The 13,826-nt window shown below is 33.8% G+C and overlaps 1 protein-coding gene across 2 annotated transcripts; it reads left to right on the top strand.

Moving 5' to 3' along the window:
* Positions 1–564: 564 nt before the first annotated feature.
* LOC133668703 (riboflavin biosynthesis protein PYRR, chloroplastic) lies at positions 565–9,183 on the top strand. Of its 2 annotated transcripts, none has more exons than XM_062088653.1 (9): positions 565–1,024; positions 1,174–1,308; positions 2,155–2,254; positions 2,904–3,029; positions 3,120–3,418; positions 5,264–5,383; positions 7,306–7,551; positions 7,636–7,761; positions 8,474–9,183. In XM_062088653.1, the coding sequence occupies exons 1-9, from the start codon at positions 659–661 to the stop codon at positions 8,735–8,737; spliced, it is 1,782 nt and encodes a 593-aa protein (XP_061944637.1). In that variant the 5' UTR covers positions 565–658; the 3' UTR covers positions 8,738–9,183. The 2 variants fall into 2 exon arrangements, with proteins under 2 accessions (XP_061944637.1, XP_061944636.1); XM_062088652.1 differs by having other exon boundaries at positions 566–1,024; positions 3,105–3,418.
* The last annotated feature ends 4,643 nt before the right edge of the window (positions 9,184–13,826 follow it).

Genomic DNA, 13,826 nt, shown 5'->3' with positions numbered 1-13,826 from the left:
TTGCTATCGAGAGACAGGATAAGAGGGGCAAAATAACAAAATCCACTATTACAATTTACATAATTTATTAACCAAACCCAACTCAACCCAACCTAAAGTTTGACACACTCCGATTCAAAGACCTAATCCTTCTATTATTAACCAACTCCTCATTTAAGGTGCAACTAAAGGCAATATTTGTAAGCAGTGTTCGAGAATGTGGTTGAAACTGTATTTTTTTAAAATTTAAAATTTTATTTTTATTTAAAATTAATTTTTTAATGTTTTTAAATCGTTTTGATATGCTGATATCAAAAATAATTTTTTTAAAATAAAAAATTATTATTTTAATATATTTTCAAGTAAAAAATACTTTTAAATTATAATAATAAAATTAAATTTTAATATTTTTATATTATTTTAATATACTAATATTAAAAATAATTTTTTTTAAATAAAAAATATTATTTTAATATATTTTTAAATAAAAAATACTTTAAATTACTCTGAAAAATAATTCTATTTACGGTAGTTAATGTGTCGACCACGAATAAAACAGAATAGAAAGAATATAAGATAGGAAGAAACATTATAGTGTAAAGAAGCTAACACCATCGTATCAATCCATCGAAATTCATATCCCTTTTCAAATTACTTATAATTTTTTATCATACAAAAAATGGTTCTCTTTTCAGGAACCAAATCCTACTTTTACTCTTCTCCCATACTCTGCAAGTCCACTGCTAGTAACAGCAACCACAGCCATGCTGCCCATTCTCTGGACGCTGCCTACATCAAACGCGCCGCTCAAATCGCTGACAATTCCGCCGGATTCTCCTCTCCCCACCCCAATTTCGGGTGCGTTATCGCCACACCTTCCGGAATTGTCGCCGGAGAGGGCTATCTGTACGCGCAGGGGACCAAGGCTGCGGAGGTTCTTGCGGTGGAGGCTGCGGGCGGTTTTAGCAAAGGCAGCACTGCTTATTTGAATATGGAACCTGGTGATTGCCATGGTGACCAATCCGCTGTCTCTGCTCTTGTTCAGGTTTTTCACTTGGATTTTTAATTGTTTAGTTTGTTGATATGTAAGATAAAAACAATTTAATAATCATGATGATAATTAATTATTCTGTGATAATTAGATTTATACATTGTGACGTAGTAGTTTGATTGATTGACGTTTGCGTAGATTAGGCAGGAATTACAAGAGTTGTGGTTGGAATCAGACATCCTTTGCAGCATCTTCATGGGAATGCTATACGCTCACTAAGAGGTCAAGGTTTGCAGGTTGATGTTGTTGGTGAGGATCTAAAGAGTAAAATTATGGAGGTAAGATTTTTGTTTGTCTGTAAACAACCATTTTATTCTCCGATACATTGAGGCTGTACATCTGACTTTTGCAAATCTACTACAGCTTCTTTACTGACCATGTCATTTGCTAAGTTGGTCCTTGCTGATTCTATTTGCCAACCATATATTTTTTTTCTAGGTTTTTGCTAACAATTGCTTTGTAAAGCACAGTTTTACGGCACAGAAGCAAGCTAGTTCCTGGTGAATTGATTCACTCCGGTAGAGCAGGAAAAAAAAATTAAATTTCACTTAGTCAGCTAATCGAGCTTTGGGACAACAATTTATTTGAACAATAAAATCCAAACATGGTTTTTCCAAAAAAATCATCTACGGAGCTCTAAGAACCCGGCATAGTTTCTTGATTAATTGCTTACAGTTCTTTGCCATCAGTGCTAATATTAACTGTATTTTGATGTGTCAAGAGAACAAACTGATCGATTCTTCTCTGGATAATTTGTCTAAAAAAAAGAAAAGAAAAGAAGGGCAAACAAGAACAACTTCAAACATTCATGGTAACCATCAAACATATTGAGTAATATGATGGATAAGTACAGATTGTCAATACATGTACCCCCATATCAAGTAGGTTATTCAGTTGCTTGTTTTTTGTGTCTTGATTCAAGTAATGGCTGGTGGATTATTAGAGCTTGAAGAGGTACAGTAGGCTTGCTTTGAATTTTATGAAAAGATGCATATGCATTAACTTTAGGCACTAATTTTTGTGTATGGCATACTTCTTTAAATTTGACAATCATTTGTGTAAACTTGTGAAAGTTAGTGGCACATGCTTTATATATTCTCTCTTTCTTTACACTATGTACTCAGGAAGCTCGAAAATCTTGCCTACTTGTGAATGCTCCTCTAATTCATCGAGCAACTTCCCGAGTTCCCTTCTCTGTTCTCAAGTATGCTATGACTCTTGACGGTAAGCATTATGGAGATATAGAGATCTTATTGACTCTTAGGCTAAACCGTGCAAACCCCCTTTGAACTATTACCCATTTTGATTAACATCTTTATTTTTCTGATTTCATCAAACTATAATGTTTTTTATTGACACCCCTTCTGTTATATTCCATTTAACTTAGCTGTTAAAGATCACATGCAAGTCTCAGTGTTTTCCTTGTAAGAATACTAAAAAGTCATCAAAAAGTCATTAAACCATTGATGGTTGATTTCTTGATGATAATTTTGTCATATCGTTGTAAATGATGTTTTTAGCATTATATTGGGGGAGTTTATTAATTTTGATGCTTTTTTTCAATTTTTTTTAGTGATATTTTGTAACGAAACTTTTGCAACTCACATGTTATTTAATGGACAAATGGACGGACTGTAATGGAAGGGGTGATTTCAGGGGTTGAAATCAGATAAAAAATTTCAAGGGGTGTCAATAGTAATAGCTAGGGGGGTGCTTGTATGGATTAACTTAATTCTTAATTCCTTTTCAGAATTGAGGGAGAAGTTTAATAATTTTTTTTTTTAGGGTGAAGTAAATTATCTTCCAAATTACAAACAGATACCTTGAACTTTTGGTAAAGAAGTCTGACAATAGTCTTCGTTGATGCAAATAGGAAAAATTGCCACTACTAGTGGGCATGCAACATGGATAAGCAGCAAGAAATCAAGGAATCGAGTTTTTGAACTACGGGGTAGAAGCGATGCCATTATTGTTGGGGGAAATACTGTACGCAAGGACAGTAAGTATGATCATTACCTTTTGACTTTGTAATTTTTTTGCTGATTATGTGGTATTAATTTGTTATTTGAATTAGATCCACGTTTGACAGCCCGGCATGGAGGTGGGCATACACCCATACGGATTGTAATGACACAAACATTTAATCTTCCTGAGGAGGCAAACCTTTGGGACATTTCTGATGTATCTACCATTGTTGTGACACAAAGGGGTGCCAGAAGGAGCTTCCAGAAATTACTTGCATCCAAAGGAGTCGAAGTGGTTGAGTTTGATATCCTAAATCCTAGAGAAGTTATGGAATACTTTCATGATCGTGGGTATCTTTCCATATTATGGGAGTGTGGAGGGACACTGGCAGCATCTACTATTTCATCTGGTGTGATACACAAGGTTTCTATTTTTCTTTTTTCAAATTTTTTGTTCTCTTTGCGAGATATCATATGTCGGTGTGCAAGCAGCATTTTAGATGTTTATGTATAATTTGGAAGTGTTTTTTAGTCTTCAACGAGGCACATTTTTTTCCAAATGATCATCTATAGAATTGAAGCATGGTTAGTCTCTAGAAATTTAATTCCAGCGGAGTAGGCGCTTTTGTTTTTAATAATGGTGGTATATTCTAAACTGGTCGATTAGTGTGGCCTCATATACAAATAATGTAGCATTGGTTTGGGGGGTGTGGGGGAGCAGGGGTGTTGATGGGTTTAGTAGTTTTCAACAATTACCCTATCTTATGACATGTGAAAATAAAATTTACAATCCTTTGTAAAGTGGGGAGCATGGTTTCTCTCAGCTTAAATATATCTCTGTGAATACTGGCATTAGTTAAGTCCTTTCAACTTCATTTGAATACTTAACAATCAGCAGTTTATAGTTTTTGTTTTTTTGTTTTTTTCTTTGACTTCTGTAAAATCCAACATTATAATTAGCCACTACCATGTTATGTGATGCTTGCAATTTTGTTACATTTGCAATCAAATTTTGTTCAGTTATTTCTTATGAATCTAAAGTGGCTTAGTTAATCTAAAGTGGCTTGGTTTCCGCCCGGGGGGGGGGGGGGGGGGGGCGGCCTCATATACAAACAATGTAGCATTGGTTTGGGGGGTGTGGGGGAGCAGGGGTGTTGATGGGTTTAGTAGTTTTCAACAATTACCCTATTTTATGACATGTGAAAATAAAATTTACAATCCTTCGTAAAGTGGGTGGCCTTATATACAAACAATGTAGCATTGGTTTGGGGGTGTGGGGGAGCAGGGGTGTTGATGGGTTTAGTAGTTTTCAACAATTACCCTTATCTTATGACATGTGAAAATAAAATTTACAATCCTTAGTAAAGTGGGGAGCATGGTTTCTCTCAGCTTAAATATGTCTCTGTGAATACTGGCATTAGTTAAGTCCTTTGAACTTCAGCTGAATGCCTAACAATCAGCAGTTCATAGTTTTTTTTTTGTTTTTTCTTTGACTTCTGTAAAATCCAACGTTATAATTAGCCACTGCCATGTTATGTGATGCTTGCAATTTTGTTACATTTGCAATCAAATTTTGTTCAGTTATTTCTTATGAATCTAAAGTGGCTTAGTTAATCTAAAGTGGCTTGGTTTCCGCGCGGGGGGGGGGGGGGGTGGTAAAGTGGCTTAGTTAATCTATGCGTGGGTGTCTTCTAAATGTGCCATCAATTATTAATTTAGCTTTTATTTTTCTAGATTGATGCAAATGTATCTTACATATTTTCAGTATTTTTGATGGACCAAGAACCTTAATGCAGATTGTTTGTTTGTCTTAGTTGACCAGTTTTTGATTAGAAACTTGGATTGGTTTGGTTAACTTTGACAGGTAAGTTTTATTAAGCAATCACCTACATCAGCAGTTAAGTTTTAGTGTTTGAGAGATGCTTCTATATCAATTACTCTTATGCATGGGCTCACTTTCCCCTAATGAGCACAGTGTGTAATGCTGGTAATTTGAGAAGTGAATTTGGTCCGAATGTAACACTTCCTGATCTAACACCATGCTGAATAAGTGCTTCTAGCTCCTGTTCTAACTTCTTGTCCACCAACCGCTTTCTCAAAAAGTCCAAATAATGGAGAAATAATGGAGAGACAGAGAGTTATATGCTAAAAAATTGTCAATTGACATGCAAGGGTGTTGAGAAAAGTAATTTCTCCAACTTTTGCATTGCAACTCCTATAGGGATTTGATTTCCATTAATTTTGTTATCTTACTACAACTCCATTGTAGGTTTTTGCATTTGTTGCTCCTAAAATTATTGGTGGAAAGAATGCGCCATCTCCTGTAGGTGAGCTGGGAATGGTTGAGATGTCACAAGCCTTGGATCTAATTGATGTTTGCTTTGAGCAGGTTGGCTATCATTCCTCTCTCTCTTTCTCCCTTGTATGCATAATTAGTTTTAGTTGTTTCCAAGATAGTTTATGATTGATGAACATATTTTCACAGAATTTGCTTGTAACTGATTGTATTGCAGTGATACATACTCTGCTTAATGCTTTAATCCATAATTTAGACCTGTTTGAGAAATTTGAAATCAGTTCCTCGTTCTTAATTGGCTTTTTATGATTAAAGTGTTTGCGATGTGCATTGTAGGAATAAGAAGAGTTTGACAAGGAACAGGGAATGACTATTACTATAATGTCTTTACTTTGTCAAGTGCATATATATGCCCTGTTGCCTCAGTTAAACATGGAAATCTAAAGCCTTAGGATGCCTTTGATGCAACAACACTGAGGGTAAAACCAGCAACAGGGTTATCACTTGATTTCTGGGCTTTGTTTAACAGCTGACCATCTCTTCCACTGGACTTGGAAGAGAAGACCATGAGTAACAGAAGTGTTACCTGGGCTTGGATTATAGAGAACAAAGTGTTAACTATTGGTTGCGGGTGATATCTGTTTCCACAGGCATTTCCCAGAGGTTTCTAATAAAGGTGCCCCAAGTACTTTGAATATTTAAAAAAATCAAGAAAAAAACCTATTTTCTATAACTTACTTGGAACTTTGAACCCAGACATGCATTGTAAATGCATCCAGTTTTAGACTAGACCCTTATTAAGTTAATAACGAGCATACCAATCAAAAGGCAAACTGACAGTTTATGACAGTTTTATCACTATCCTACTCTGAATACCCTCTGTCCTCTTTTTTTTTTATTTGTGAATAATTGCTGCTTGATTTATTAAAATATAAGATAGACGTAATTAATACTAAAACAGGACTTTTTGTCACACAATTGACCCTTGTGAGCTAGTGTTGGAAGAGGAAAACAGCAGAAAACAAAAATCACAGCAGAATAATGGCTAAATTTAGGGTAAACTGAAGTTGGAACGAGATAATTAGGGATTAGGGTCATAAGAAACCTCTAAAATCTGAATAGATTGATAAAATAACAAAAACTACCTTTTAGAATAACCTAGCAGGAGCCAATTTATGTTAGTCTAAGGCCTATATCGCTTTAGACTAAAAGGATTCCTAGTCTTAGTCCTGAAGTAAAACTACTTGGCCTCTAAAGGAAAAAAATTAAAAAGTCACATGCTAATCACATGATCCTAAATTAATTAAAATAATTCTAAAGAGAGCTCCTGCATCACCTTAATATGTGATAAGAGTCATGAAATGAATATTGCCATCTACTCTTGTCCGTGAAAATACTTGACCTGACTTTAAAGCTTTGTATTGTTTGTGCCATATGCTTGTCACCTAATATAAGCTATAAAAAATCTCTCCAGTTCGCTAAACATTTTTGTTTATTGTTAGTATATTGATTATTAGTAGAAGTCATTGTATGTTATAATGTTTTCCATCCAGTTTAATGAGGCATGTGGCAACGCAATAATTTTCCTCATTTTTCCAAGTGAGCTATAATTCTTCACCCATCTAACTTCAACTAATATTTTAATACAAACAATTGTTCATGTAAAAGCATTTAACTAGTGAATATTAACCTTTTGGATCAACTGGAGTATGCAATTATTATGATGCTCTTTTCCCTGAAATGGCTACTTGGCTGGTGAAAGTTTCCTTGATTGCATTGTTTTATATGTCAATTATTTTTGAAATGTCAATGTGAAAAAAAATAGCAAGCCAATTGTCTATGGACATTACAATTGAGAAAACAAGCCTTCAAGAATGAGAATGAAAGGAATTAAAAGTATGTGCATATTTAAGCCCTCCTTCTAGTAATAACTATACTCTGCATGTATGTTTTGCAAAATGTCTTTCATCCTCTTGATTATGTGTGCATTGATGCTTCCTATGCTTGAACAACAGGTTGGACCAGACATGCTTATCAGTGGATTTTTACAGCCTGTTCCGGACTTGGTACCAGTTATTCCATCAGAGGATGAAACCTTTGCAATTGATCCTTCTATCACCCCATATGAATCGAGGATCATATTCTTCTATAAAACATGGGATCCTTATGGAGCTTTTTCGAATTTTTCTCCGCATCCAATTCAAATGCCTGATGGAAGTGGTGCTTATGCCACATGGTCAAGCGTAGAGCACTATTACCAGGCACTCAACTTTTCAGCATCAATCTGTTTTCTCTTTGTCAATCTGTAAAGGCTGTCATATTTATTTATTTTTTCTGAATTTTAGGCACACAAGTTCGTGGGGGTGGATGAACCTGTGGCAAAGGATTGTGTTGAGAAGATCAAATTTGCCAAGAGCCCTGAGGAAGCAGCACGAATGGGAAGATCAATGCAGAAGCAGCGCCCAGATCTGGTGAGTTTCCTAGTTTAAACTGAAATTCAACTTGGGCCCTTTTCTGACATATGACTATTTGTAATGGGCAGAAGCTCATTTTGTTATGTTTGCATACTATCTCTGAACCTTAGGAGGAATCAACATGACATAACTTAAGTAAACTTGAAATACAAGAGTAAAGTATCTCACAAGTCTTTTCTTACTTCCTCTCAGCAGTTGTGCAAAACGATTGACAAACATATACTACAAACATATACTAAATACTATATAATTTAGAATTGTATGATAGAAGTTATTAATGAGGGAGACTCAAGTTCTTTGATCAGTTCACGTGAAGACATTGATACTTGTAGGTTGGATGGTTATGCAATCCAGTGTGGAGTGGTATGGTACTTAATTAAAACATAAAACTCTTTGCCCTGAATTGTTAAGAAACAATTTTGTGATTTCATGTCCGTGATTTTTTTTGGGGTACTTTATAGCTGTCAGCATCTTTTTAGGGAGGAGAGGCTGGGACCTTGATATTATAAAACTCTACAGAAGTAGCAAATAGGGGCAATTATTTATGAACATTATGTTCTAACATAGGATGCCTGCACACCTATTTCCATGTCTTTCTTCCAATATAAGAAGAAGATACTCGTCTTGGGAACAGCATGCATGCTGGAATTAAATACCTTGAGTATATCCTAGTGGTAATCTGATAGAAGCCAATACTGTGATGAACCAGGTGAGGTCTGACTGGGAAGGTTTGAAGATTGATGTTATGTATAGAGCATTGAAATGCAAGTTCTCAATTTATCCTCATTTGCAATCTATGTTGCTATCAACTGCTGGATCTGTTCTTGTTGAAGCTTCTCCACATGATCTTTTTTGGGGTGGTGGGCGGGAAGGGGAAGGCCTAAATTATCTGGGCAGGCTGCTGATGCTCATAAGGTCAGAGTTTCTTGGTGAGTGCTCCTCACCAAGTGAAATCACTTGCGAAGCTCTATAATATGCAGCGAAAGAAAGCATGTAGAGAATGAATAAAGATTGTTGGTGTAAGATGAAGTGTTATCCAAAGTGGTGAGTAAATTCTATTGCTATCATAACTCACGAGTCAATCAGTCCACTTCTCCTTTTGTATGCAGGACGGGTGTCATCATTCAGACAATCTTTTTCAAATAAGATTGGTCAGATAGGTAATTCAGAATAATTTAAAGATTTATAGAGTATTTTGCAATGTTCGAAGCCTGGGAAGCGTTTTGCGTAGAACTTGTACTGAATGCCATTTGGCTGCACACTGAGTTGACATCCGCTCTGTGAATATCCTATTACTTATCTGAATCTTATCTTCTTTCAAATAAGGTATTTTTTTTATAGGAGAAACTAAGTTTGTTAACCTTCGAGATAATGACTTCTTTCATTTACCTTTTGCAAAATTAAAGCTCACTTGCGTCAGACCAGTGTGAAATTAAAGCATGGCTTGCCATCATTTTGTGTGTTCATATTTGTTTTCTCTCTCTACAATGCGGGGGATAGATGTCCATTGTACAAGGAAGAAATGTTGTACAGATTTGTGTGGTTAATTCACCACCCAATACATGTCCCTTAAACTAGCTCGAAGATATCTTTCATTGCCGGCTTGTCGATCAAGTAGTAAAATTATTTATGTGAAGTTCCTTTGTAAGTATATTAGTGAACTTGCTTTGTGGTTGGAACATATAATATACAAATCATTCCATTATCAATCCTTAATTTCTTCGATAAAGTGTTTATCAACTTCCACATGCTTTGTTCTATCTCAAAGACTGAATTGTGAGCAACTAAGATCCTGCCTTATTGTCATATTATACCTTCATGATTTAGAAGTTAAGAATCTTCGAGTTTTCTAGAAGTCTTTTAATCCACGTAACTTCACAAATCTCAAATACAATTGCTCTAAACTCAATTTTTGCACCACTCCTTGCTACAACACTTTGTTTTTGGCTTCACCAATTAACTAAATTCCCTCCAACATGGGTATAATAACGAGATCAATTTGCATAATTATAGACTTCAATATGTAAAATCCATGTTTCTTAAACAATGGAGCTTCCGGGAGTCCTTTAAGTGCATGAATTGGTTAGCCATACTTGCTATAAAGGCCATATCTAGTTGCGTGAGCCAAAAAAATTAATTTGCTTGTGAGTCTTCAGTATTGCTCCTGATTCGTCACTTCTACAGTTTTGGCAAATTAGAGCTCCAAGTTGGTTTCAATTGGTGTTTCGGTTGCTTTGTATCCTAACAATATTGTTTTACCAAGTAAATCAAACACATATTTATGTTGAGTGATAAATATACCTTAAACCTAAAAAATCCCATTCCAAGTCAATATTTCAAAGCACCTAAATCCTTGATCTCAAAATTATTAACAAGTTTCTTTTCAAGTCATTCTAGCTTAACATTGTCTCAAGATTATATTATCTAAATAAATAATCAAGATAATAATTTTACCTTCTCTTAAACATTTATACTTGACTTTGACAATAACAAGAACAGTGTATAACCTTGTCAAAATGCTCAAACCATACTCTAGGAGACTGCTTGAGACTATATAAAAACTTTCTTTTTAGTATGCAAGCTTTATTTTTGTCAATTTCCTTTTCAAACCTAGATGATATACTTATAAAGACTTTCCTTTCTAAGTCTTCATCTAAAAAAACATTTTAATAACCAATTGATGTAAGGAACAATTAAAAGTTACAGCTAAAGATAATAACACTTAAATTAAGTTTATTTTAGTTATTGGAGCAAATATGTCCTTATAGTCAATATTGTATATTTGAGTGAAGCCTTTTACTATAAGTCTTGACTTGCAGTTTTCTATGCTTCCATGAGCTTTGTATTTAATTATAAACACTCATTGACATCCTACTTTCTTCTTTTCCCTTGGCAAGCCAACTATTTTCTAAGTGGCATTTTTATTTAGAGCATTCATTTCTTCCATAACTACTGACTTTCAATTTGGATAATCAAGAGTTTATTGAATATTTCTTGAAATAAATAATTGAGATATCTTAAAGGTAAAAGCTCTATGATTATTATAAATTTTGTGGTAAAATAAATATTTAGTAGTAAGATGGCTAGTACAAGATTAAACTCCCTTTCTAATAGCTATAGGGATGTCAAGGTCTATAGGCTTATTATTACAAGGAAAAATAGATGGAGGAGTAGAAGTAGGAATACCTGGAATATTCTCAGGACCATCTTTTAGAGAATATGGTTTATTCACGTTCAAAACAAATGCGAGTATTCTTTAATTTAACCACATATATACATCTGATCATATATGTATTGTTGTTATGTACTACAATAATGAATACAAAAGGAGGATTTTCTTAACACCTGAAGTCTAGGGAAACTTGTTAATGTAGCTTCGTAGCTTTATAGCTATTATAGCTAAGCTTTTGAAGGAATTCCTTCTTTGTAGCTACTGTAGTTAAGCTCCTGAAAGGCTTCTACCAATCTTTACTTAGCGTTAAAAGATAAGAGCGAAGTTGAGACTCTCACACTTATACATAGTATACCAAACACACTCTACAAGTGGATTAGTTAAGTGATTAAACCGAGACTTGAGATGAATCACTTTTCTAAATCTAAAGAAATTGTGTTAGAATAATAGGTCTTTCTTTACCTTTCGTGTGAGTTCTTCTTCTAGTATAACTTGAAGGTCGGGATTTGAATCAGTTTGATCCTTTTATAGTTTTTCAATCATTCAACCATTTCATTTTACTAAGTTCAATGTTAGTCAGATTAGTCAATATTTATATGTTTCGATGCAACAACCAGATGTTATTTTTAACAAGTAGTTTTGTTGGTTGGTTAATTGGTCACATTTTATTCATGAAATAGGTTGGATTGATATTAGTCTAGATATAACAAAATAATTCTCTTAGATCGAATAAATACCTTGTGTCAGAATTGAGAAATTCTATGAATTGCAATACATTTTCCCCTGATAATGATTTACTAGTACTTTCATTTGTTTCAATACCATGAACATTCTTTTTTTTAGATTGTGATGTATGTCCTAAAAATCATCATCTTTCCTTTTTTTATCTCCTTGAAAATGATTTTTGGTACAATAAAGTTGATTTTTCTATTAAAAAAAATACATTCATACTTGCATGAATTTCTCTGGTTTAAGGTTGTAACATTTGTATCATTTTTTGTTTGAGGTATATCCGATGAAAAAATATTTTTCAACTTTAGGATTAAGTTTGGATTGAAATTTGCTTAGAATGTGAACAAATATTATGCAATTGAAAACTTTTATGGGCAAATCATTTATATTCATGTATGAGGAAAATAATTTTTTAGGCAATCTAATGGTGTAAGAAATTTCAAAACTCGAGTAGGCATCTTGTTAATCAAACATGATTTTGTCAAAAGAACTTCACTCTATAAATACTTTGTAATCCTTATAGAAAACATTATGGCACAAGCAAAAGTAAATGTTAATTTTTTTCTCTTGAAAGTTTCATTTTGCTGAGGAGTGTCTTAACATATAGACAGATGTTGAATCCCTTTTTCTTTCAAGAAATCCCATATATACTCATTAGAATATTTTGTCCCATTATTCTAATGAAGTGTGTTAATTCTTGTTTGATATTGGTTTCTATCATTTGGTAAAAATCTTTAAACATTGTTACTACCTTACATTTTTCACACATAAAATAAACCCAACATAATCTTGTGTAATCATCTATTAATGTCATAAATCATTTTTTTTACAGATACAATAGTGATCTTTGATGCAACTATTGGAACCAGGGGCGAAGGTTAATGAGGTTTATTATAAGTTAATACTCTCAAATAATAAAAATACCATAATTATAAAGGGACACAAAATATTTATTTTTAATTCATATATGTCTCTGCTTTTCGAAAGGCTATTATAACTCTTTATATAGAGAAAAAACTAAAAACCCTCTAGTAATACTGAATAGGAAAAATAAACTAGAAAAATTATTCCCTTCAAATAGAGAAATAAAACTAGAAAAGCACAATAATATATAATAGGAAAATAAAAATAGAAAAAAATAAAATTATCTAAAGAAAATCTTTATTTTCCTAAAACAGCTCCTACATTAATCTTCTCGGGTTGGAAGAAAAACTTATCCTTAAGCTTAGGCCTCAATCAACAACCTTTATGAACCCCAAATATCCTTTTAATTGTGGGTCACCGCATCATGGGTTCTTAACACAATATCTTTGTATAGGCCACTGTATTGTGAGTCCCTAATATAATACCTTTGAGAGGGTCACCCCACATTGGATCCCACTACTAGGATTTTTAATAACAGTAATTGACACAAATGGAAAAAAAAATACACTAGTTCTTAGATGTCCTTTTCTATAGGGAAAACTCCTAATCCCCTCATATAAGCACGTCTTGTTATGCAACTTTTTTCATCCATGGTTATTTATCAGAACACAACGAAAAACCACTAGAAATAATTGAACTCTGATACACATCCTTTATGACCTCTAACCACAACTACCATGAATCGTTGGGCTTTGATATCATGTAAATAAAGAGTATTATTTGGAAATCAATATATTGATTTAAATCAAAATAGTTTGTACAAGGTTCCTATTTAAATGAGAATGAGGCATGAAACTATAAACTAAATCAAATCATATATCCAAATTAGAAATGACTTTTAATTTATAGGAGTTGACTAATATCAAATCTATCTACAATTATAGACAACCTAATATAGAATATTTTCATAACATATTTCCAGTTCATTTGATATGAGTAGTAGACCAAAAACAAATTTGAAGATGTTGATGATCATACGATATAAGAGATTAGAGGGGTTAGGGGATTCAAGCCAGTGACCCGGCTGGGCAAAGGCACGCACCACGCGTGCGTGCAAGAGTTAATTAAATCCAAGTTGTAGTGACTTTACAATGAAAAATAGAAAAGAAGGGAACGAAGATAAACTTACCTGATCTGCGGACATTGCTGGAGGCGATGAAGACAATGAGGATGTTAATGTTGGTCTCTGTGTCTCCTGCTTGCGTTTTCCTTTTGCTTCCCCTGTCTTTCTGTT

The sequence above is a fragment of the Populus nigra genome, chromosome 11 (genome assembly GCF_951802175.1).
Source record: "Populus nigra chromosome 11, ddPopNigr1.1, whole genome shotgun sequence".
In the NCBI taxonomy this organism is placed as follows: domain Eukaryota; kingdom Viridiplantae; phylum Streptophyta; class Magnoliopsida; order Malpighiales; family Salicaceae; genus Populus; species Populus nigra.
This window is presented reverse-complemented; position numbering and strand designations above follow the sequence as displayed.